Source organism: Petromyzon marinus, unplaced genomic scaffold (assembly GCF_048934315.1).
Source record: "Petromyzon marinus isolate PM22_M1 ecotype Great Lakes invasive population unplaced genomic scaffold, UKy_Petmar_22M1.pri1.0 PM_Scaffold_73, whole genome shotgun sequence".
NCBI lineage: Eukaryota > Metazoa > Chordata > Hyperoartia > Petromyzontiformes > Petromyzontidae > Petromyzon > Petromyzon marinus.
The window spans coordinates 122025-150000 of record NW_027423681.1 but is presented as its reverse complement, the minus strand read 5'-3'; the positions used below and the strand labels follow the sequence as shown (position 1 = coordinate 150000).

The 27976-nt window shown below is 49.7% G+C and overlaps 1 protein-coding gene across 1 annotated transcript in view; it reads left to right on the top strand.

Moving 5' to 3' along the window:
- Window positions 1-27206, top strand: part of LOC142923814 (pleckstrin homology domain-containing family A member 2-like) — a 37715-nt gene extending 10509 nt beyond the window's left edge. The window contains exons 6-12 of the mRNA XM_076064792.1: window positions 3265-3360; window positions 4314-4442; window positions 9174-9242; window positions 11906-11970; window positions 17475-17538; window positions 24004-24060; window positions 25813-27206. Coding sequence (XP_075920907.1) covers window positions 3265-3360; window positions 4314-4442; window positions 9174-9242; window positions 11906-11970; window positions 17475-17538; window positions 24004-24060; window positions 25813-26073 — 741 coding nt within the window. The 3' untranslated portion in view covers window positions 26074-27206. The remainder of the gene's footprint in view (window positions 1-3264; window positions 3361-4313; window positions 4443-9173; window positions 9243-11905; window positions 11971-17474; window positions 17539-24003; window positions 24061-25812) is intronic.
- The last annotated feature ends 770 nt before the right edge of the window (window positions 27207-27976 follow it).

Here is a 27976-nt window from a genome sequence, read left to right as displayed (position 1 = left end):
GGGTCACAGTGCTAGAGATGGGGGTCACAGTGCTAGAGATGGGGGTCACAGTGCTAGAGATGGGGGTCACAGTGCTAGAGATGGGGGTCACAGTGCTAGAGATGGGGGTCACAGCGCTAGAGATGGGGGTCACAGTGCTAGAGATGGGGGTCACAGTGTTAGAGATGGGGGTCACAGTGCTAGTAATGGTGGTCACAGTGCTAGAGATGGGGGTCACAGCGCTAGAGATGGGGGTCACAGTGTTAGAGATGGGGGTCACAGTGCTAGAGATGTGGGTCACAGTGTTAGAGATGGGGGTCACAGTGCTAGAGATGGGGGTCACAGTGTTAGAGATGGGGGTCACAGCTCTAGAGATGGGGGTCACAGTGCTAGAGATGGGGGTCACAGTGCTAGAGTTGGGGGTCACAGTGCTAGAGATGGGGGTCACAGTGCTAGAAATGGGGGTCACAGTGCTAGAGATGGGGGTCACAGTGCTAGAGATGGGGGTCACAGTGTTAGAGATGGGGGTCACAGTGTTAGAGGTGGGGGTCACAGTGCTAGAGATGGGGGTCACAGTGCTAGAGATGGGGGTCACAGTGCTAGAGATGGGGGTCACAGTGTTAGAGATGGGGGGGTCACAGTGCTAGAGATGGGGGTCACAGTGCTAGAGATGGGGGTCACAGTGTTAGAGATGGGGGGGTCACAGTGCTAGAGATGGGGGTCACAGTGCTAGAGATGGGGGTCACAGTGCTAGAGATGGGGGTCACAGTGCTAGAGATGGGGGGGGTCACAGTGCTAGAGATGGGGGGGGTCACAGTGTTAGAGATGGGGGTCACAGTGCTAGAGATGGGGGTCACAGTGCTAGAGATGGGGGTCACAGTGCTAGAGATGGGGGTCACAGTACTAGAGATGGGGGTCACAGTACTAGAGATGGGGGTCACAGTGCTAGAGATGTGGGTCACAGTGTTAGAGATGGGGGTCACAGTGCTAGAGATGGGGGTCACAGTGTTAGAGATGGGGGTCACAGTGCTAGAGATGGGGGTCACAGTGTTAGAGATGGGGGTCACAGTGTTAGAGATGGGGGGTCACAGCGCTAGAGATGGGGGTCACAGTGCTAGAGATGGGGGTCACAGTACTAGAGATGGGGTCACAGTGCTAGAGATGGGGTCACAGTGCTAGAGATGGGGGTCACAGTGTTAGAGATGGGTGTCACAGTGCTAGAGATGGGGGTCACAGTGCTAGAGATGGGGTCACAGTGTTAGAGATGGGGGTTACAGTGCTAGAGATGGGGGTAACAGTACTAGAGATGGGGGTCACAGTGCTAGAGATGGGGGTCACAGTGCTAGAGATGGGGGTCACAGTGTTAGAGGTGGGGGTCACAGTGCTAGAGATGGGGGTCACAGTGCTAGAGATGGGGGTCACAGTGCTAGAGATGGGGGTCACAGTGTTAGAGATGGGGGTCACAGTGCTAGAGATGGGGGTCACAGCGCTAGAGATGGGGGTCACAGTGCTAGAGTTGGGGGTCACAGTGCTAGAGATGGGGGTCACAGTGCTAGAAATGGGGGTCACAGTGCTAGAGATGGGGGTCACAGTGCTAGAGATGGGGGTCACAGTGTTAGAGGTGGGGGTCACAGTGCTAGAGATGGGGGTCACAGTGCTAGAGATGGGGGTCACAGTGCTAGAGATGGGGGTCACAGTGTTAGAGATGGGGGGGTCACAGTGCTAGAGATGGGGGTCACAGTGCTAGAGATGGGGGTCACAGTGTTAGAGATGGGGTGGTCACAGTGCTAGAGATGGGGGTCACAGTGCTAGAGATGGGGGTCACAGTGCTAGAGATGGGGGTCACAGTGCTAGAGATGGGGTTCACAGTGCTAGAGATGGGGGGGGGTCATAGTGTTAGAGATGGGGGTCACAGTGCTAGAGATGGGGGTCACAGCGCTAGAGATGGGGGTCACAGTGCTAGAGATGGGGGTCACAGTGCTAGAGATGGGGGTCACAGTGCTAGAGATGGGGGTCACAGTGCTAGAGATGGGGGTCACAGTTCTAGAGATGGGGGTCACAGTGCTAGAGATGGGGGTCACAGCGCTAGAGATGGGGGTCACAGTGCTAGAGATGGGGGTCACAGTGCTAGAGATGGGGGTCACAGTGCTAGAGATGGGGGTCACAGTGCTAGAGATGGGGGTCACAGTTCTAGAGATGGGGGTCACAGTGCTAGAGATGGGGGTCACAGCGCTAGAGATGGTGGTCACAGTGCTAGAGATGGGGGTCACAGCGCTAGAGATGGGGGTCACAGTGTTAGAGATGGGGGTCACAGTGCTAGAGATGGGGGTCACAGTGCTAGAGATGGGGGTCACAGTACTAGAGATGGGGGTCACAGTACTAGAGATGGGGGTCACAGTGCTAGAGATGTGGGTCACAGTGTTAGAGATGGGGGTCACAGTGCTAGAGATGGGGGTCACAGTGTTAGAGATGGGGGTCACAGTGCTAGAGATGGGGGTCACAGTGTTAGAGATGGGGGTCACAGTGTTAGAGATGGGGGGTCACAGCGCTAGAGATGGGGGTCACAGTGCTAGAGATGGGGGTCACAGTACTAGAGATGGGGGTCACAGTGCTAGAGATGGGGTCACAGTGCTAGAGATGGGGGTCACAGTGTTAGAGATGGGGGTCACAGTGCTAGAGATGGGGGTCACAGTGCTAGAGATGGGGTCACATTGTTAGAGATGGGGGTCACAGTGCTAGAGATGGGGGTCACAGTACTAGAGATGGGGGTCACAGTGCTAGAGATGGGGGTCACAGTGCTAGAGATGGGGGTCACAGTGTTAGAGGTGGGGGTCACAGTGCTAGAGATGGGGGTCACAGTGCTAGAGATGGGGGTCACAGCGCTAGAGATGGGGGTCACAGTGCTAGAGATGGGGGTCACAGTGCTAGAGATGGGGGTCACAGTGCTAGAGATGGGGGTCACAGTGCTAGAGATGGGGGTCACAGAGTTAGAGATGGGGGTCACAGTGCTAGAGATGGGGGTCACAGTGCTAGAGATGGGGGTCACAGTGCTAGAGATGGGGGTCACAGTGTTAGAGATGGGGGTCACAGTGCTAGAGATGGGGGTCACAGTGCTAGAGATGGGGGTCACAGTGTTAGAGATGGGGGTCACAGTGCTAGAGATGGGGGTCACAGTGTTAGAGATGGGGGTCACAGTGTTAGAGATGGGGGTCACAGTGTTAGAGATGGGGTCACAGTTCTAGAGGTTGGGTGGGGTCCTTGTGTGACAGAGTAAAATATTTTTAGGTGCCCAAGGATCTGAAGGTGTCCTCGGAGGTGCCTGAGGGTCCTCACCGTACGGAGGTCATCGCTGGTGTGGTCGTCCACTTGCCCATGGGACAGGTGAGGTCACAGTGCTGATGATGATGATGGTGCTGATGATGATGCTGATGATGGTGCTGATGATGTTGCTGATGATGTTGCTGATGATGTCACTGATGATGCTGCTGATGTTGTTGCTGATGATAATGTTGATGATGCTGATGTTGATGATGCTGATGATGTCACTGATGATGTCACTGATGATGTCACGGACGATGTCGCTGACGATGATATCACTGACGATCTTGCTGACGATGTTGTTGCTGATGACGATGTTGCCGCTGATGACGATGTTGCTGATGACGATGTTGCCGCTGATGATGACGATGATGATGATGCTGACGATTTGACTGATGATGATGCTGCCGCTGATGACGATGACGACGTTGTTGACGATGTCGCCGATGACGATGTTGCTGATGATGATGTTGATGACGATGTTGCTGACGATGATGTTGATGACAATGTTGCTGATGACGATGTTGCTGATGATGATGATGATGTTGATGACGATGTTGCTGATATTGATGTTATTGCCGATAATGATGTTGATGATGATGATGTTGATGACGATGATGTTGCTGATGATGTTGATGACGATGTTGTTGCTGATGATGTTGATGACGATGTTGCTGATGTTGATGACGATGTTGCTGCTGATGTTGATGACGATGTTGTTGCTGATGTTGATGACGATGTTGCTGATGTTGATGACGATGTTGTTGCTGATGATGACGATGTTGTTGCTGATGATGACGATGTTGTTGCTGATGTTGATGACGATGTTGCTGATGTTGATGACGATGTTGTTGCTGATGATGACGATGTTGTTGCTGATGTTGATGACGATGTTGCTGATGTTGATGACGATGTTGTTGCTGTTGATGACGATGTTGTTGCTGATGATGACGATGTTGTTGCTGATGATGATGATGTTGTTGACGATGTTGCCTCTGATGACGACGACGAGACAGGAGTGGTCCCTCTCTCCGGAAGTCGTTCTGGACCCTCCCCATCGCCTGCCCACCTCGTCCACCTCGTCCACCTCGTCGCCGGCCCGGCTGCCCATCCGCACGGGATACTGCGTCAAGCAGGGTGGCGTGGTGGGCACTTTGTTCTACTCGTCCTACTCCAGCACAACCACAACCATCACCTGTTACACCACCTCCACCATCACCCACTACTACTACACCACCACCTGTTACACCACCACCACCTACTACTACACCACCTCCATAACCACCACCACCACACTACTACTACACCACCACCTGTTACACCACCACCACCTACTACTACACCACCTCCATAACCACCACCACCACACTACTACTACACCACCACCTGTTACACCACCACCACCTACTACTACTACACCACCTCCACCACCATCACCACCACCACCTCCTGTTACACCACCACCACCACAACCCACTACTACTACACCACCACCTGTTACACCACCACCACACACTACTACTACACCACCACCTACTACTACACTACCACCTCCACAACCACCACCTCCTGTTACACCACCTCCTGTTACACCACCACCACCACCACCTGTTACACCACCACCACCATCACCTGTTACACCACCACCACACACTACTACTACACCACCACCTGTTACACCACCACCTCCACAACCACCACCACCTGTTACACCACCACCACCACCTGTTACACCACCACCACCTACTACTACTACACCAGCACCTGTTACACCACCACCTCCACAACCACCACCACCTGTTACACCACCACCACCTCCTGTTACACCACCACCCACTACTACTACACCACCACCACCACCTACTACTACTACTACACTACCACCTCCACAACCACCACCTCCTGTTACACCACCTCCTGTTACACCACCTCCACCACCACCACCTCCTGTTACACCACGACCACCCACTACTACTACACCACCACCTGTTACACCACCACCACACACTACTACTACACCACCACCTACTACTACACTACCACCTCCACAACCACCACCTCCTGTTACACCACCTCCTGTTATACCACCACCACCATCACCTCCTCCACCACCACCACCACCACCTTCTGTTCCACCACCACCACCCACTACTCCTACACCACCACCTGTTACACCACCACCACCAACTCCTCCTGTTACACCACCACCTACTACTACTACTACTACACCACCACCTGTTACACCACCACCTACTACTACACCACCACCACCTACTACTGCTACACCACCTCCACCACCATCACCACCACCATCACCTGTTACACCACCACCACCTCCTGTTACACCACCACCACCACCCACGACTACTACACCACCACCTCCACAACCACCACCATCACCTGTTACACCACCACCACCCACTACTACTACACCACCACCTGTTACACCACCACCACCACACGCTACTACTACACCACCACCTGTTACACCACCACCACCAACTCCTCCTGTTACACCACCACCTACTACTACTACTACACCACCTCCACAACCACCACCAACTCCTGTTACACGACCACCACCACCACCATCACCTCCTCCACCACCACCACCACCTTCTGTTACACCACCACCACCCACTACTACTACACCACCACCTCCACAACCACCACCTACTAGTACACCACCTCCACAACCACCACCAACTCCTCCTGTTACACCACCACCACCACCTACTACTATTACACCACCTCCTGTTACACCACCAACTCCTCCTGTTACACCACCACCACCTACTACTACACCACCTCCACAACCACCACCAACTCCTACTACACCACCACCATCACCTCCACCACCACCTCCTGTTACACCACCACCACCCACTACTACTACACCACCACAACCAACACCAACTCCTACTACACCACCTCCACCACCACCACCAACTCCTGTTACACCACGACCACCCACTACTACTACTACTACACCACCACCTCCACAACCACCACCAACTCCTCCTGTTACACCACCACCACCTACTACTACTACTACACTACCTCCACAACCACCACCACCTACTACACCACCTCCACAACCACCACCAACTCCTCCTGTTACACCACCACCACCTACTACTACTACACCACCACCTCCACAACCACCACCAACTCCTCCTGTTACACCACCACCACCTACTACTACTACACCACCTCCACAACCGCAACCACCTCCTCCTGTTACACCACCACCACCTACTACTACTACACCACCTCCACAACCACCACCACCTACTACACCACCACCATCACCACCACCACCTCCTGTTACACCACCACCCACTACTACTACACCACCACCTCCACAACCACCACCAACTCCTCCTGTTACACCACCACCACCACCTACTACTACTACACCACCTCCACCACCATCACCACCACCTCTACCACCACCACCTCTACCACCACCACCTCTACTACCTCCACAACCACCACCAACTCCTCCTGTTACACCACCATCACCCACTACTCCTACACCACAACCGCCACAACCACAACCACCTCTACCACCTCCTACACCACCACCACCACCTCCACCACCTCCACCACCTCTACCACCACCTCCACCACCTCTTACTACACCAACACCACCACCTCTACCACCACCCACTACTCCTCCTACTCCACCACCACAACCACCGCCACCAACCCCCTCCAACAACAACAGCAACAACAACAACCGGCATTCGCCACTAAGTGGCGGTGACGTCACCACGACGCTTGTGCCAGGCCATGTGCACCTTGAGGCCACCATGTGAAGTGTCAAACGCCCGCTGGCAGGTCACGGGGCAGACCCAGCAGGTGCCACGGGTCGACTGACTGAGATGACTGAGATGACTGGCTGATGCACCACCTGTGCCCCCTACTGTGCCAACTTGCTGTGCTTTAGCCACCCGGCGCTCCGCTCGTTGTTGTGAGCGTCGCTCCTCCGCCCTCCGTTGTTGTTGGAGGGCGACTGCCTCCAACTGCCCAGTTGCGTCCTTCACGAGCCTCCTCCACAGAGGCCGATCTTGACACGGCTGGTACCAGTCATCGGCAAGTCCACTCAGCTCCACGTCCTCCTGTACCACATCACTCCATCTCTTCTCTAGCCCATGCCGTGCCCGTTTAGCCCCCTCAATCCGGCCGAACAAAAGCTGTTTCGGCATGCGGTGGCTGGGCATGCGGGCTACATGACCCAGCCATCGCAGCCTTCCCCGCCGGAGGAGCTCACCGATGGGACCTTCCCCAGATCTTTCAAGGATTTGTGAGCTCACACAATCCAGCCTGGTTAAACCCAGGATGGATCGTAGGCAGGCCAGCCTAAATGTTTTTAACCGGCGAAGATGTACCACCTTTCGCAAACGTAGAGAAGAGAGGGAATGACCGTGGCCGGGAAGACCTGAAACTTAGTGCGGAGTGACAGACCAGGTAGCTTCCACACAGCGTTACGCAACCGATGAAAAGGTATTGCCGCTCAACTGATTCTCGCTTGCAACTTTCACCAGCTAGCTGAGACCAGGCCACTTTAGGTTGGAATGGCGTCCTGGGTGTACACCCACCACCGGAGTGGAAGAATGGCAGGCGCATCTTACAGATGACAAGTCGATGGTCAGAGGGCAGATCAGCTCCACGGTAGATCCTGGTGTCAAGGACATGGGCTCGCATCTGCTGGTCCGTCACTATGTAGTCCAGCAGATGTTCTTGCTTGGACCCGGCATGCATCCATGATGTTGTGTGGATGCGCCGATGCCGGAACAGCGTGTTGGTAATTACAAGCCCATGGGCTGCACAAAAATCTAGCAGCCTCCTACCGTTGTTATTGAGCTGATCTGGCCCATGCCTTCCAATCACTGCAGACCAGGTGCCAGTATCATGACCAACTCGGGCATTGAAGTCACCCAACATGATGACTCTATCCCGAGGGGCCACTTTAGCCAGCACCTGTGACAGGAGGTCATAGAAGGCATCTGACTCATCGGCTTTGCCTGCATCCCTCCATGGATGATCATCTTCGGTGGGGGCATAAGTAACCACGACCACCATTCCTCGCCTCTGGTTGATGGTAAGGTGAGCCCAAAGTAGCCTGGGGCTTACAGCTTCCCACACCTCACGGCCACGCTCCTACGCCCCCTTCATTCTTTTGTTCAAAAGAAGACCCACTCCCTGTTGTTTGGCAGTCTCCTGCCCCGAGTAGAGGACTGTCCACCCCTCCTGGTGGCAGGAGCCAGAGCCGGTCCACCGGACCTCTTGAATGCCACAGAGGTCCAGGCGGTACCGGTCCAGCTCCCGACAGAGGAGTGGCAGCCTCTCCTCCGCAGTGAGCGTTCGAACATTCCACGTGGCCACACGAAGTGGCTTTTCGCTGTTTCTGGAGGAGCCCCGAGGGTAGGTATTCAATCTCCTGGCTCCACCAATTGGGGTTTGGCCAGGAGACGTCATAGACGCCTGGCCCCCCGGGGCCTCCGGCACAACCTTATTAATTAGATATGTTTTAGTGGTAATTTATTGAAGGTGGAGAGGTCACCAGCCCCTCGCACCCATCCAGAGCCCCCAATTGGCCGCTGTTGTGGCTCCAAACGCCATGAGGGGAGAGGCCACTCGGAATTGGCCCTCCCCTCACGTCAATGCCCACCTCCTCCTTTACAACCATCACCACCACCACCACCATCTGAATGCTGATGATATTAGGAGTGGTCATAATGTTGATGGTGGTTTTAATGGTGATGGTGATGTTGATGGTGATTTTGATGGTGATGTTGATGGTGATGTGGATGGTGATGTTGATGTTGACGGTGATGTTGACGGTGATGTTGATGGTGATGATGTTTCAGATGAAAAATTGGAAGAGGAGATATTTTGTGTTGGACGACAGCTCCCTCTGTTACTACCGATCTGAGCTGGTGAGGACCGCTCACTCACCCACTCACTCAACACTCACTCACCCACTCACTCACCACCCACTCACTCACCCACTCACTCACCCACTCACTCACCCACTCACTCACTCACCCACTCACTCAACACCCACTCACTCACCACCCACTCACTCACCCACTCACTCACCCACTCACTCACCACTCACTCACCCACTCACTCACCACCCACCCACTCACCACCCAGTCACCCACTCACTCACCCACTCACTCACCCACTCACTCACGCACTCACTCACTCACTCACCCACCCACTCACTCACCCACTCACTCACCCACTCACCCACTCACTCACCACCCACTCACCACTCACTCACCCACTCACTCACCCACTCACTCACCCACTCACCACCCACTCACTCACCCACTCACCCACTCACTCACTCACCCACCCACTCACTCACCCACTCACTCACTCACCCACTCACCCACTCACTCACACATCCACTCACTCACACACTCACCACCCACTCACTCACCACTCACTCACTCACCACCCAGTCACAAACTCACTCACCACCCACTCACCCACTCACTCACTCACTCACCCACCCACTCACTCACCACCCACTCACCACTCACTCACTCACCACTCACTCACCCACTCACTCACTCACCCACTCACTCACTCCACTCACCCACTCACTCACTCACTCACCCACTCACTCACTCACCACCCACTCACTCACCACCCACTCACTCACCACCCACTCACCACTCACTCACCACTCACTCACTCACCCACTCACTCACTCACCCACCCACTCACTCACCACCCAGTCACCCACTCACCCACTCACTCACCCACTCACTCACTCACCCACTCACTCACTCACCCACTCACTCACTCACCCACCCACTCACTCACTCACCCACTCACTCACTCACCACCCACTCACTCACTCACCACCCACTCACTCACTCACCCACTCACTCACCACTCACTCACTACCCAGTCACTCACCACCCAGTCACCCACTCACTCACCCACTCACTCACCACTCACTCACCCATCCATTCACTCACCCACACACTCACTCACTCACCCACCCACCCACTCACTCACTCACCCACTCACTCACTCACCACCCACTCACTCACCACTCACTCACCACCCAGTCACCCACTTACTCACCACCCACTCACTCACCACCCACTCACTCACCCACTCACTCACCACCCGGTCACCCACTCACTCACCCACGCACTCACCACTCACTCACCCACTCACTCACCCACTCACTCACTCACCCACTCACTCACCACCCAGTCAACCACTCACTCACCCACGCACTCACCACTCACTCACTCACTCACCCATTCACCCAGTCACCCACTCACTCACCACCCACTCACTCACCACCCACTCACTCACCCACTCACTCACCCACTCACTCACCCACTCACCACCCACTCACTCACCCACTCACCCACTCACTCACTCACCCACCCACTCACTCACTCACCCACTCACTCACTCACCCACTCACCCACTCACTCACACATCCACTCACTCACACACTCACCACCCACTCACTCACCACTCACTCACTCACCACCCAGTCACAAACTCACTCACCACCCACTCACCCACTCACTCACTCACTCACCCACCCACTCACTCACCACCCACTCACCACTCACTCACTCACCACTCACTCACCCACTCACTCACTCACTCACCCACTCACTCACTCCACTCACCCACTCACTCACTCACTCACCCACTCACTCACTCACCCACCCACTCACTCACTCACTCACCCACCCACTCACTCACTCACCACCCACTCACTCACCACCCACTCACTCACCACCCACTCACCACTCACTCACCACTCACTCACTCACCCACTCACTCACTCACTCACCCACCCACTCACCACCCAGTCACCCACTCACCCACTCACTCACTCACCCACCCACTCACTCACTCACCCACCCACTGACTCACCCACTCACTCACTCACCACCCACTCACTCACTCACTCACCACCCACTCACTCACTCACCCACTCACTCACCACTCACTCACTACCCAGTCACTCATCACCCAGTCACCCACTCACTCACCCACTCACTCACCACTCACTCACCCATCCACTCACTCACCCACACACTCACTCACTCACCCACCCACCCACTCACTCACTCACTCACCCACTCACTCACTCACCACCCACTCACTCACCACTCACTCACCACCCAGTCACCCACTTACTCACCACCCACTCACTCACCACCCACTCACTCACTCACCCACTCACTCACCACCCGGTCACCCACTCACTCACCCACGCACTCACCACTCACTCACCCACTCACTCACCCACTCACTCACTCACCCACTCACTCACTCACTCACCCACTCACTCACTCACTCACCACCCAGTCACCCACTCACTCACCCACGCACTCACCACTCACTCACTCACTCACCCATTCACCCAGTCACCCACTCACTCACCACCCACTCACTCACCACCCACTCACTCACCACCCACTCACTCACCACCCACTCACTCACCACCCAGTCACCCACTCACTCACCCACTCACTCACCCATCCACTCACTCACCCACCCACTCATCCACTCATCCACTCACTCACCGCTCTCTCTCTGTGTGTAGGAAAGGCATCCGTTGAGGACGATTCATCTCAGAGACATCCGTGATGTCAAAGTCTGCCACCTGGCGTGAGCATCATCATCATCAGCACCATCATCATCATCATCATCAGCAACAACATCATCAGCACCATCGTCATCAGCAACATCATCATCATCAGCATCATCATCAGAACCATCAGCAAGATCATCGTCATCAGCACCATCGTCATCAGCAACATCATCATCAGCAGCATCATCATCATCAGCTTTATCATCGTCATCAGCAGCACCAGCATCATCAGCATCATCATCAGCATCATCATCATCAGCACCGCCATCAGCATCGTCATCATCATCGTCATCAGCACCATCGTCATCAGCACCATCGTCATCAGCACCATCGTCATCAGCACCATCGTCATCAGCACCATCATCAGCAGCATCGTCCCCGACTCCTCCTGATGTCGAGGGTAAATGGGCGAGGTTTAGGACTGTGGCTCATGCAGCTGCAATGGCTGCTTTGGGTACGCGGTCCAGACCTCCCCAGACACCCTGGATGACAGAGGAGGTGTTCAGGATGGTTGAGAAAAGCGACAGGCCCACTCTCATCGGCTACAGAATCCCACGTCAGAGAATGAGGAGGCTTACCGCAGCCTTCGCTCGGAGGTTCGGAGAGCCGTGAGGCGCTGCAAGGATGGGTGGTGGTCGCGGGTTGCTGAGGAGATGGAGTCTGCCTCAGTGGCCCGCGATCACAAATCTCTATTTAACTCCATCAAAAAAGTAACCTGGAGCACCACGTCTATTACCATCATTAGGGGAAAAAAACGGTGATCCAATCTCTGACCCCCAGGAACAGGTTTGCAGATTAGCTGAGCATTTCTGTGAGGTCCTGGGGGAGGGGAAATCCCTCAGCCTGGAAAACATCGTGGCACAAAGTGAGGATGACCCTGCTGAGGCTGCGGTGCCTCAAATATTGTAGGAGGAAGTCACCCCCTGTGAGTGGCTGGCTGAGGTGCCATCTGTTGAGGAAGTACTGAAGGCGATCCAGAGTCTGAGACCAGGAAAGGCACCGGGCAGAGATGATCTCCCAAGCGAAATGCTGAGGGAGGGTGGCGTTTGTGCACAGACTGCCCTACATGACATCATAACAACAGTGTGGACATACTCTTTGGTGTTCTGTACACCTTGTTGCTCGCAGACAGGTCCGATGTCTGAGCGTGCTTGTGTTTCGCTAAATTCTCCTGTTTGATGAGTACTAGGTGCCTCGGTGAATGTATATGCTCTAACTTTAACACAGCTATTTCTGTGACCAGTTACAAGCTAATCACTCAGCTATTTCAATGAGCCATTTCAATGCTAAATTATATGCTAATTCCTTTGTCAAGGCGCTTTGTTTCTTCTCATACAGCTTAAAGGTCGTGATCTAAGCGTGGCTTCTTCCACTCCAGCGCTGTCCTCCAGACAGTCTCGTCCCTTCACCTGATGAAGGCCGCTTGTGTAGTGGCCGAAACGTCGTGATTTTTTGTTATTTTATTTTCACCTACGTGACTTTACCCAATAGAACCAAAGAGTATGGATCCTAGCAGTCACGAAAGCTTTAAATCTAGAACAGTGTGGACCACTGGATGGCTTCCGCAGGATTGGAAGGATGCCCTGGTGGTCCCCTTCTTTAAGAAGGGGGACCGCACAGACTGTAACAACTACAGGGGCATCTCACTCCTCAGTGTGCCAGGAAAGGTCCTTGCAAGGATAATTCAACATCGCCTTGCCAGGCATGCTGAGGAGAGGCTTGCGGAGCCCCAATGCGGTTTCAGGAAAGGGCGGTCCTGCACAGATGCAATATTTTCTGTCTGTCTGCTACAGCAGAGGTGTAGGGAATTCCAGCAAGACCTGCATATCTGCTTTATTGACCTGGTCAAGGCCTATGATACCATCAGTAGGCCTGGGCTCTGGGTTGTTCTTCGTACTTTTGGAGTCCCTGACCCTCTGCTCACGATCATTAAGGACTTTCATGATGGTGAGCGGGCCCGGGTAAAACTACGTGGCCGGGAGTCAGAGCCATTCCCTGTACACCTTGGGGTGCGACAGGGATGTCCTCTGGCTCCCACATGTATTTTGACCACGTAGTTCATGAAGCCTTCAATAGCTGTACCGGGGGAATCTCCATATGGTACAGTTATAATGGGAGGCTGATCGATGCCCGGGTGCTGTCAAGGGATGGCTCCCTATTGCTCAACCACAGTATGTATGCCGATGATTTGGTAATAACTGCTCATTCAGAGGAGGAGTTGGAGACGCTGCTGCTGAGACTGGAGCGTGCCACTAAGAGATGGGGCCTTACCATCAGCCCCACCAAAACTAAGCACCTGCCTGGGTATTTTATACCATCGGACACTCCACCCCCACAACACCCAATCGGTGATGGGGCAGTTGTGGAGAGAGTGGAGAGTTTCCCATACCTGGGAAGTGTGCTTATGACCGGCTCCGGTTTAACAGCAGAGGTCTCACTCCGAATCAGTCGAGCGGCAATATCTTTTCATCGATTGCGTAACGCTGTGTGGAAACTACCTGGTCTGTCACTCCGCACTAAGCTTCAGGTCTTCTCGGCCATGGTTATTCCCTCCCTTCTCTATGCTTGCGAAACGTGGACCCCCCTAATGGAACATCTTCGCCGGTTAGAAACATTTAGGCTAGCCTTCCTACGATCCATCTTGGGTTTAACCAGACTGGATTGTGTGAGGAGCTCACAAATCCTTGAAAGATCTGGGCAAGGTCCCATCGGTGAGCTCCTCCGGCAGGCAAGGCTGCGTTGGCTGGGTCATGTAGCCCGCATGCCCAGCCACCGCATGCCGAAACAGCTTTTGTTCGGCCGGATCGAGGGGGCTAATCGGGCACGGCACGGGCTAGAGAGGAGACGGAGTGATGTGGTACAGGAGGACGTGGAGCTGAGTGGACTTGCCGATGACCGGTACCAGCGGTGTCAAGATCGGCCTCTGTGGAGGAGGCTCGTGAAGGATGCTACTGGGCAGTTGGAGGCAGTCGCCCTCCAACAACAACGGAGGGCGGAGGAGCGACGCTCACAACAACGAGCGGAGCGCCGGGTGGCTAAAGCACAGCAGGTTGGCACAGTAGGGGGCACAGGTGGTGCATCAGCCAGTCATCTCAGTCAGTCGACCCGTGGCACCTGGGTCTGCCCTGTGACCTCCTGCCAGCGGGCGTTCGACACTTCACGTGGCCTCAAGGTGCACATGGCCTGGCACAAGCGTCGTGGTGATGTCACCGCCACTTATTGGCGAATGGCGGTTGTTGTTGTGTGTCACTGTGTGTGTGTGTGTGTGACCGTGTGTGACTGTGTGACTGTGTGTGTCACTGTGTGTGTCTGTGTGTCACTGTGTGTGTCTGTGTGTGACTGTGTATGTATGACTGTGTGTATGACTGTGTGTGACTGTGTGTGACTGTGTGTGTGTATGTCTGTGTGTGTGTGTGTATGACAGTGTGTGTGTGTATGACTGTGTGGGTGTCACTGTTTGTATGACTGTGTGGGTGTCACTGTGTGTGTGTGTGTGTGTCTGTGCGTGTGTCTATATGTGTGTGTGTCTATCTGTGTGTGTGTCTGTGTGTGTGTATGACTGTGTGTGTGTGTATGACTGTGTGTATGACTGTGTGTGTGTATGACTGTGTGTGTAACTGTGTGTGTATGACTGTGTATGACTGTGTGTGTATTACTGTGTGTGACTGTGTGTGTCTGTGTGTGTGACTATGTGTGTGTGTGACTGTGTGTGACTGTGTGTGTCTGTGTGTGTGTGACTGTGTGTGACTGTGTGTGTCTGTGTGTGTGTGACTGTGTATGTGTGTGTGACTGTGTGTGTGACTGTGTGTGTGACTGTGTGTGTGTATGACTGTGTGTATGACTGTGTGTGACTGTGTGTGTGTCTGTGTGTGTGTGTGTGACTGTGTGTGTCTGTGTGTGTCTCTCTGTGTATGTGTGTGACTGTGTGTCTCTGTGTGTGTCTGTGTGTGACTGTGTGTGTGTGTGTATGACTGTGTGTGTGACTGTGTGTGCCTGTGTTTGTGTGACTGTGTGTGTGTGACTGTGTGTGTGTCTGTGTCACTGTGTGTGACTGTGTGTCTGTGTGTGTGTGACTTTGTGTGTGACTGTGTGTGTGTGACTGTGTGTGTCTTTGTCACTGTGTGTGACTGTGTGTGCCTGTGTGTGTGTGTCTGTGTGTGTGTGTCTGTGTGTGTGTGTGACTGTGTGTGTGTGTGACTGTGTGTGTGTGTGTGACTGTGTGTATGACTGTGTGTGTGTGACTGTGTGTGACTGTGTGTAACTGTGTGACTGTGTGTGACTGTGTGTGACTGTGTGTGTCTGTGTGTGTGTGAGACTGTGTGTGTGTGTGTGACTGTGTGTGTGTGACTGTGTGTGTCTGTGTGTGTGACTGTGTGTGTGTGACTGTGTGTGTCTGTGTGTGTGTGACTGTGTGTGTGACTGTGTGTGTGACTGTGTGTGACTGTGTGTGACTCTGTGTGTGACTGTGTGTGTGACTGTTTGTGACTCTGTGTGTGACTGTGTGTGTGACTGTGTGTGTGTGACTGTGTGTGTGTGTGACTGTGTAACTGTGTGACTGTGTGACTGTGTGTGTGACTGTGTCTGTGTATGACTGTGTGTGTGTGACTGTGTGTGTGACTGTGTGTGTGACTGTTTGTGACTCTGTGTGTGACTGTGTGTGCATGACTGTGTGTGTGACTGTGTGTGTGTGACTGTGTGTAACTGTGTAACTGTGTGACTGTGTGACTGTGTGTGTGACTGTGTCTGTGTATGACTGTGTGTGTGTGACTGTGTGTGTGTCTGTGTGTTACTGTGTGTGACTGTGTGTAACTGTGTGACTGTGTGTGTGACTGTGTGTGTGACTGTGTGTGTGACTGTGTGTGTGTGACTGTGTGTGTGTGTATGACTGTGTGTGACTGTGTGTGTGACTGTGTGTGTGTCTGTGTCACTGTGTGTGACTGTGTGTCTGTGTGTGTGACTGTGTGTGTGAATGTGTGTGTGTGTGACTGTGTGTCTGACTGTGTGTGACTGTGTCTGTGTGTGTGTCTGTGTGTGTGTGTATGACTGTGTGTGTGTGACTGTGTGTGTGTCACTGTGTACTGTGACTGTGTGTATGTGTGTGTGACTGTGTGTGTCACTGTGTGTGTCTGTGTGTGTACTGTGTGTACTGTGTGTGTACTGTATGTATGACTGACTGTGTGTATGACTGACTGTGTGTGTGTGACTGTGTCACTGTGTGTGTCACTGTGTGTATGACTTTGTGTACTGTGTGTGTCACTGCGTGTCACTGTGTGTCACTGTGTGTATGTGACTGTGTGTGTCACTGTGTGTGACTGTGTGTGTGACTGTGTGTGTGTGTGACTGTGTGACACTGTGTCACTGTGTGTGTGACTGTGTATGTCTGTGACTGTGACTGTGTGACACTGTGTCACTGTGTGTATGACTGACTGTGTGTGTGTGACTGTGTGTGTGACTGTGTATGACTGTCTGTGTGTGACTGTGTCACTGTGTGTATGACTGACTGTTTGTGTGATTGACACAGGGAACAGATGCTGAGAGACAATCTCTGTCAGGTGGTGACGCCGTACCGCACCTTCTACTTACAGGTGATCACAGCAGCAGCAGCAGCATCAGCATCATCAGCAGCAGCATCATCAGCAGCACCATCAGCAGAATCATCATCAGCATAATCATCAGCAGCAGCATCATCAGCAGCACCATCAGCAGCATCAGCAGCAGCATCATCAGCAGCACCATCAGCAGAATCATCATCAGCACCATCAGCATCATCAGCAGCAGCATCATCAGCACCATCAGCAGAATCATCATCAGCACCATCATCAGCAGCGTGCTCGTGACAGTGATGATGATGGTGATGATTGTGGTGTTGATGATGGTTGTGTTGGTGGTGATGATGATGATGGTGGTGGTGGTGATGGTGGTGATAGTGTTGGTGGTGATGATGGTGGTGATGGTGGTGATGGTGTTGGTGATGATGGTGGTGATGATGATGGTGATGGTGGTGATAGTCATGATGGTGGTGGTGATGATGGTGATGATGGTTGTGGTGGTGATGATGATGATGATGGTTGTGGTGGTGATGATGATAATGGTGGTGATGATGGTGGTGATAGTGATGATGGTTGTGGTGATGATGATGATCGTGATGATGATGGTGGTGATAGTGATGATGGTGATGATGGTTGTGGTGGTGATGGTGGTGGTGATGGTGGTGATGATGATGGTGATGGTAGTGATGATGGTGGTGATGATGGTGGTGATGATGGTAGCGATGATGGTAGTGATGATGGTAGTGATGATGATGGTGATGATGGTAGTGATGATGGTAGTGATGATGGTGATGATGGTGATGATGGTAGTGATGGTGATGATGGTGGTAGTGATGGTGATGATGGTAGTGATGATGGTGATATTGGTGATGAGGGTAGTGATGATGATGATGATGGTGATGATGGTACTGATGGTGATGATGATAACGGTGGTGATAATGGTAGTGATGTTGATGGTGGTAGTCATGGTGATGATGGTACTGATGATGGTGACGTTGATGATGATGGTAGTGGTGGTCGTGATGATGATGATGATGTTGATGATGATGGTGATGATGGTAATGATGATGATGGTCGTGATGATGATGATGATGATGGTAGTGATGGTGATGATGGTAGTGATGATGATGATGGTCGTGATGATGATGGTAGTGATGATGATGGTAGTGATGATGATGATGGTCCTGATGGTAGTAGTGATGATGATGATCGTGTTGGTGATGTTGATGATGATGATGATCGTGTTGGTGATGTTGATGATGATGATGGGCGTGATGATGATGGTCGTGATGGTGGTAGTGATGATGATGATGGTAGTGATGATGACGATGTTGGTGATGTTGATGATGATGGTCGTGATGGTGGTAGTGATGATGATGATGATGGTAGTGATGTTGATGATGTTGGTGATGATGATGGTCATGATGATGATGATGGTGATGATGATGGTGATGTTGATGATGATGGTCGTGATGGTGATGATGGTGTTGGTGACGTTGATGATGATGGTCGTGATGGTAGTGATGATGGTCTTGATGGTGATGGTGGTAGTGATGGTAGTGATAGTGATGGTGATGATGGTGATGATGATAGTCATGATGGTAGTGATGGTGATGATGGTAGTGATAGTGATGATGGTAGTGATGATGATGGTGTTGGTGATGTTGATGATGATGGTAGTGATGATGGTGATGTTGGTGATGTTGATGATAATGGTTGTGATGGTGATGGTGGTAGTGATGATGATGATGTTGGTGATGTTGATTATGATGGTCGTGATGGTGGTAGTGATCATGATGTTGATGATGATGGTGGTATTGATGATGATGATGATGGTAGTGATGATGATGTTGGTGATGTTGATGATGATGGTCATGATGGTGGTAGTGATGATGATGATGGTCGTGATGATGATGGTGATATTGATGATGATGGTCGTGATGGTGATGATGGTGATGATGATGGTGTTGGTGACGTTGATGATGATGGTCGTGATGGTGATGATGGTAGTGATGATGGTCTTGATGGTGATGGTGGTAGTGATGATGATGGTGGTAATGATGGTGATGATGGTACTGATGGTGATGATGGTAGTGATGGTGGTAGTAATGATGATGGTGATGGTGATGTTGATGATAATGGTTGTGATGGTGATGATGGTAGTGATGATGATGGTGTTGGTGATGTTGATGATGATGGTCGTGATGGTAGTGATAGTGATGATGGTAGTGTTGGTGATGATGGTCATGATGGTAGTGATGGTGATGATGGTAGTGATGATGGTAGTGTTGGTGATGTTGATGATGATGGTAGCGATGATGGTGATGTTGGTGATGTTGATGATAATGGTTGTGATGGTGATGATGGTAGTGATGATGATGGTGTTGATGATGTTGATGATGATGGTCGTGATGGTGATGATGGTAGTGATGTTGATGATGTTGGTGATGGTGATGTTGATGATGATGATGGTCGTGATGATGATGGTGATATTGATGATGATGGTCGTGATGGTGATGATGGTGATGATGATGGTGTTGGTGACGTTGATGATGATGGTCGTGATGGTGATGATGGTAGTGATGATGGTCTTGATGGTGATGGTGGTAGTGATGATGATGGTGGTAATGATGGTGATGATGGTACTGATGGTGATGATGGTAGTGATGGTGGTAGTAATGATGATGGTGATGGTGATGTTGATGATAATGGTTGTGATGGTGATGATGGTAGTGATGATGATGGTGTTGGTGATGTTGATGATGATGGTCGTGATGGTAGTGATAGTGATGATGGTAGTGTTGGTGATGATGGTCATGATGGTAGTGATGGTGATGATGGTAGTGATGATGGTAGTGTTGGTGATGTTGATGATGATGGTAGCGATGATGGTGATGTTGGTGATGTTGATGATAATGGTTGTGATGGTGATGATGGTAGTGATGATGATGGTGTTGATGATGTTGATGATGATGGTCGTGATGGTGATGATGGTAGTGATGGTGGTAGTGATGATGATTATGTTGGTGATAATGGTTGTGATGGTGGTAGTGATGATGATGGTGATGTTGATGATGATGGTCGTGATGGTGATGATGGTAGTGATGATGGTAGTGATGGTAGTAATGGTAGTGATGATGGTCGTGATGGTGATGATGGTAGTGATGATGGTCGTGATGGTAGTGATGATGGTAGTGATGATGGTAGTGATGGTAGTAATGGTAGTGATGATGGTCGTGTTGGTGATGATGGTAGTGATGGTGATGTTGATGATGATGGTAGCGATGATGGTGATGTTGGTGATGTTGATGATAATGGTTGTGATGGTGATGATGGTAGTGATGATGATGGTGTTGATGATGTTGATGATGATGGTCGTGATGGTGATGATGGTAGTGATGTTGATGATGTTGGTGATGGTGATGTTGATGATGATGATGGTCGTGATGATGATGGTGATATTGATGATGATGGTCGTGATGGTGATGATGGTGATGATGATGGTGTTGGTGACGTTGATGATGATGGTCGTGATGGTGATGATGGTAGTGATGATGGTCTTGATGGTGATGGTGGTAGTGATGATGATGGTGGTAATGATGGTGATGATGGTACTGATGGTGATGATGGTAGTGATGGTGGTAGTAATGATGATGGTGATGGTGATGTTGATGATAATGGTTGTGATGGTGATGATGGTAGTGATGATGATGGTGTTGGTGATGTTGATGATGATGGTCGTGATGGTAGTGATAGTGATGATGGTAGTGTTGGTGATGATGGTCATGATGGTAGTGATGGTGATGATGGTAGTGATGATGGTAGTGTTGGTGATGTTGATGATGATGGTAGCGATGATGGTGATGTTGGTGATGTTGATGATAATGGTTGTGATGGTGATGATGGTAGTGATGATGATGGTGTTGATGATGTTGATGATGATGGTCGTGATGGTGATGATGGTAGTGATGGTGGTAGTGATGATGATTATGTTGGTGATAATGGTTGTGATGGTGGTAGTGATGATGATGGTGATGTTGATGATGATGGTCGTGATGGTGATGATGGTAGTGATGATGGTAGTGATGGTAGTAATGGTAGTGATGATGGTCGTGATGGTGATGATGGTAGTGATGATGGTCGTGATGGTAGTGATGATGGTAGTGATGATGGTAGTGATGGTAGTAATGGTAGTGATGATGGTCGTGTTGGTGATGATGGTAGTGATGGTGATGATGGTAGTGATGGTAGTGATGGTGATGATGGTAGTGATGATGATGGTAGTGATGGTGATGATGGTAATAATGGTAGTGATGATAATGATGATAGTGATGGTGATGATGGTAGTGATGGTAGTGATGATGTTCGTGATGATGATGATGGTAGTGATGGTGGTGATGATGATGGTAGTGATGGTGATGGTGATGATGGTAGTGATGATGATGATGGTTGTGATGGTAGTGATGGTGGTGATGGTGATGATGGTAGTGATGGTAGTGATGATGATGGTAGTGATGGTAGTGATGATGGTAGTGATGGTAGTGATGGTAGTGATGGTGATGATGGTAGTGATGGTGATGATGGTTGTGATGGTAGTGATGATGGTAGTGATGGTGATGATGGTAGTGATGGTAGTGATGATGGTAGTGATGGTACTGATGATGGTAGTGATGGTAGTGATGATTGTAGTGATGGTGATGATGGTTGTGATGGTAGTGATGATGGTAGTGATGGTGATGATGGTTGTGATGGTAGTGATGATGGTAGTGATGGTGATGATGGTTGTGATGGTAGTGATGGTGATGATGGTAGTGATGATGGTAGTGATGATGGTAGTGATGGTAGTGATGATGGTCGTGATGGTGATGATGGTAGTGGTAGTGATGGTGATGATGGTAGTGATGGTAGTGATGATTGTAGTGATGGTGATGATGGTAGTGATGGTGATGATGGTAGTGATGATGGTAGTGATTATGTTCGTGATGGTGATGATGGTAGTGATGGTAGTGATGGTCGTGATGGTCGTGATGGTGATGATGGTAGTGATGGTGATGATTGTAGTGATGATAGTGATGGTGATGATGGTAGTGATGGTAGTGATGGTGATGATGGTATTGATGATGGTGATGATGGTAGTGATGATGGTAGTGATGATGTTCGTGATGGTAGTGATGGTAGTGATGATGTTCGTGATGGTGATGATGGTAGTGATGGTAGTTATGGTGATGATGGTTGTGATGGTAGTGATTATGGTAGTGATGGTAGTGATGATGCTAGTGATGGTAGTGATGATGGTAGTGATGATGGTAGTGATGGTAGTGATGATGCTAGTGATGGTAGTGATGATGTTCGTGATGGCAGTGATAATGGTAGTGATGGTAGTGATGATAGTGATGGTGGTAGTGATAATGGTAGTGATGGTAGTGATGATGTTCATGATGGTAGTGATGATGGTAGTGATGATAGTGATGATGATAGTGATGATGATAGTGATGGTAGTGATGGTAGTGATGGTAGTGATGATGTTCGTGATGGTAGTGATGATGTTCGTGATGGTGATGATGGTAGTGATGGTAGTGATGGTAGTGGTGGTAGTGATGATGTTCGTGATGGTAGTGATGATGTTCGTGATGGTAGTGATGATGTTCGTGATGATGTTCGTGATGGTAGTGATGGTGATGATGGTAGTGATGGTAGTGATGATGTTTGTGATGGTAGTGATGATGTTTGTGATGGTAGTGATGATGCTAGTGATGGTAGTGATGATGGTAGTGATGATGGTAGTGATGATGGTAGTGATGGTAGTGATGATGCTAGTGATGGTAGTGATGATGTTCATGATGGTAGTGATGGTAGTGATGATAGTGATGATAGTGATGATGGTAGTGATGATGGTCGTGATGGTGATGATGGTAGTGATGGTAGTGATGATGCTAGTGATGGTAGTGATGATGGTAGTGATGGTAGTGATGATGTTCATGATGGTAGTGATGATAGTGATGATGGTAGTGATGGTAGTGATGGTAGTGATGATGGTAGTGATGGTAGTGATGATAGTGATGATGGTAGTGATGATGGTCGTGATGGTGATGATGGTAGTGATGGTAGTGATGATGCTAGTGATGGTAGTGATGATGGTAGTGATGGTAGTGATGATGTTCATGATGGTAGTGATGATAGTGATGATGGTAGTGATGATGGTGATGATGGTAGTGATGATGGTAGTGATGATGCTAGTGATGGTAGTGATGATGTTTGTGATGGTAGTGATGGTAGTGATGATGTTCATGATGGTAGTGATGATGGTAGTGATGATAGTGATGATGGTAGTGATGGTAGTGATGATGGTAGTGATGGTAGTGATGATGGTAGTGATGGTAGTGATGATAGTGATGATGCTAGTGATGGTAGTGATGATGTTTGTGATGGTAGTGATTATGGTAGTGATGGTAGTGATGGTAGTGATGATAGTGATGATGTTCGTCATGGTATCACCCCCAGGCAAGCAGCCCTGAGATTATGAACTCCTGGATTGATGACATCTCAGCAGCGTGCAAGGTGACCCGCCATCACCCTGAGATTCAGCATCTCCAGCGACTCAACACCGTGTTAAACTATTAACTATTTAAACTAACAACTATGTATACAATTAACTATTTGCACTATTAACTATTTAAACTATAGACTATGTATACTATAAAATATTTAAACTATTTTCAATTTAAACTATAAACTATTTATACTTTAAACTATTTATACTGTTAACTATTTATACTATTAACTATTTAAACTACAAACTATGTATACTATAAACTATTTAAACTATTTTCTATTTAAACTATAAACTATTCATACTATAAACTATTTATACTGTTAACTATTTATACTATTAACTATTTATACTAGCAACTATTTAAACTAATAACTATTTATACTATAAACTACTTAAACTATAAACTATTTAAACTAACAACTATTTAAACTATAAACTATTTAAACTGTAAACTATTGAAACTATAAAATATTTATACTATTAACTATTTAAACTATAAACTATGTATACTATAAACTATTTAAACTATTTTCTATTTAAACTATTAACTATTTTAACTGTAAACTATTTAAACTGTAAACTATTTAAACTATTAACTATTTATACTAGCAACTATTTAAACTAATAACTATTTATACTATAAACTATTTAAACTATTAACTATTTAAACTAACAACTATTTAAACTGTTAACTATTTAAACTATAAACTATTTAAACTAACAACTATTTAACTGCAAACTATTTAAACTGTAAACTATTTATATTGTAAAGTACTTAAACTATTTAAACTAACAAGTATTTAAACTGTAAACTATTTAAACTACAAACTATTTAAACTGTCAACTATTGAAACTGTAAACTATTTAAACTGTAAACTATTTAAACTATGAACTATTTAAACTGTAAACTATTTAAACTATAAACTATATAAACTATTTAAACTATAAACTATTTAAACTAATAACTATTTAAAATGTAAACTATTTAAACTATTAACTATTTAAACTATTAACTATTTAAGCTATTAACTATTTAAACTGCAAACTATTTAAACTATTAACTATTTAAACTATTAACTATTTAAACTAACAATTATTTAAACTAACAACTATTGAAACTGTAAACTGTAAACTATTTAAACTGTAAACTATTTAAACTATTAACTATTTAAGCTATTAACTATTTAAACTGGAAACTATTTAAACTAATAACTATTTAAGCTATTAACTATTTAAACTGTGAACTATTTAAACTATTAACTATTTAAACTATTAACTATTTAAACTAACAATTATTTAAACTAACAACTATTTAAACTATAAACTATTGAAACTGTAAACTATGTAAACTGTAAACTATTTAAACTGTAAACTATTTAAACTGTGAACTATTTAAACTATTAACTAATTAAGCTATTAACTATTTAAACTGTAAACTATTTAAACTATTAACTATTTAAACTATTAACTATTTAAACTAACAACTATTTAAACTAACAACTATTTAAACTAACAACTATTTAAACTAACAACTATTTAAACGATAAACTATTGAAACTGTAAACTATTTAAACTGTAAACTATTTAAACTATAAACTATTTAAACTGTAAACTATTTAAACTGTAAACTATTTATACTATAAACCACCACCACCTCCTCCACCACCACCACCACCACCACCTCCACCCCCACCACCTCCACCACCTCCACCACCACCACCACAGTACCGAGGCTGCCTCTGCCCCCCCCCCCCCAGGCGTGGGCCCCCCACTCCGCCGTGAGTGTCGGCAGTGTCCAGGAGGCCCCCCGCACTGCTCTGCGCGAACGCTTCACCCGCCGGGGATCCCAACACCACCTCCCCTCCACCACCTCCACCACCACCTCCACCACCTCCACCACCACCTCCACCACCTCCACCACCACCTCCACCACCTCCACCACCTCCACCACCCCCACCACCTCCACCACCTCCACCACCTCCACCACCTCTGCCCACAGCCCGCTGCTCGTACCGTAGGGGGGATCGCGATGGACGGACGGACACAATAAGCCCCTGCCGGGCTGGCGGTGTAACCTGGGGGGGGATTCCTACACAGAACTAACACAGCCCTTGCCCCTACAGCCCTGTGTTGAGAGGCTACCTGGAGGAGCTTTAGCTTTGCCTCAGCACTTGCCCCTGCTAGAGGCTACCTGGGGGAGCTTTGTCTGTGTCTGCTCGCTACGAACTAACACAGCCCTTGCCCCTACAGCCCTGCGAGAGGCTACCTGGGGGAGCTTTAGCTTTGTCTCAGTGCTTGCCCCTACAGCCCTGTGTTGAGAGGCTACCTGGAGGAGCTTTAGCTTTGTCTCAGCACTTGCCCCTGCTAGAGGCTACCTGGGGGAGCTTTGTCTCAGCCTTTGCCTCTACAGCCCTGTGTTGAGAGGCTACCTGGGGGAGCTTTGTCTGTGTCTACTCGCTACGAACTAACACAGCCCTTGCCCCTACAGCCCTGCGAGAGGCTACCTGGGGGAGCTTTAGCTTTGTCTCAGTGCTTGCCCCTACAGCCCTGTGTTGAGAGGCTACCTGGGGGAGCTTTAGCTTTGTCTCAGCACTTGCCCCTGCTAGAGGCTACCTGGGGGAGCTTTGTCTCAGCCTTTGCCTCTACAGCCCTGTGTTGAGAGGCTACCTGGGGGAGCTTTGTCTGTGTCTACTCGCTACGAACTAACACAGCCCTTGCCCCTACAGCCCTGCGAGAGGCTACCTGGGGGAGCTTTAGCTTTGTCTCAGTGCTTGCCCCTACAGCCCTGTGTTGAGAGGCTACCTGGGGGAGCTTTAGCTTTGTCTCAGCACTTGCCCCTGCTAGAGGCTACCTGGGGGAGCTTTGTCTCAGCCTTTGCCTCTACAGCCCTGTGTGCAGAGGCTACCTGGGGGAGCTTTAGCTTTGTCTCAGCACTTGCCCCTACAGCTCTGCAAGAGGTTACCTGGGGGAGCTTTAGCTTTGTCTCAGCACTTGCCTCTACAGCCCTGTGTTGAGAGGTTACCTGGGTGAGCTTTGTAACAGCCCTTGCCCCAACGGACGGTGTGGGCTACCTGGGGGGTAGCTTTGTCTTTGTATTCTGACTGATAACATCAATTTTGAAAAAATAAATAAATCTGACTTTCCTTTTAAATTCTGTGGCTGTCTCATTGCTCATCAAGGTAGGGGTGGGTGGTTGTGGTGGGTGGTAGTAGTGGGTGGTAGTGGTAGTGGTAGTAGTGGGTGGTAGGGGTGGGTGGTAGTGGTGGGTGGTAGTGGTGGGTGGTAGTGGTGGGTGGTTGTGGTGGGTGGTAGTAGTGGTAGTGGTGGGTGGAAGTGGTAGTAGTGGGTGGTAGGGGTGGGTGGTAGTGGTGGGTGGTAGTAGTGGGTGGTAGTGGTGGGTGGTTGTGGTGGGTGGTAGTGGTGGGTGGAAGTGGTAGTGGTAGTAGTGGGTGGTAGGGGTGGGTGGTAGTGGTGGGTGGTAGGGGTGGGTGGTTGTGGTGGGTGGTAGTAGTGGTAGTGGTGGGTGGAAGTGGTAGTGGTAGTGGGTGGTAGGGGTGGGTGGTAGTGGTGGGTGGTTGTGGTGGGTGGTAGTAGTGGGTGGTAGTGGTGGGTGGAAGTGGTAGTGGTAGTAGTGGGTGGTAGGGGTGGGTGGTAGTGGTGGGTGGTAGGGGTGGGTGGTAGTGGTGGGTGGTAGTAGTGGTAGTGGTGGGTGGAAGTGGTAGTAGTGGGTGGTAGGGGTGGGTGGTAGTGGTGGGTGGTAGGGGTGGATAGTAGTAGTGGGTGGTAGTGGTGGGTGGTAGTGGTGGGTGGTTGTGGTGGGTGGTGGTAGTGGTGGGTGGAAGTGGTAGTGGTAGTAGTGGGTGGTAGGGGTGGGTGGTAGTGGTGGGTGGTAGGGGTGGGTGGTAGTGGTGGGTGGTAGTG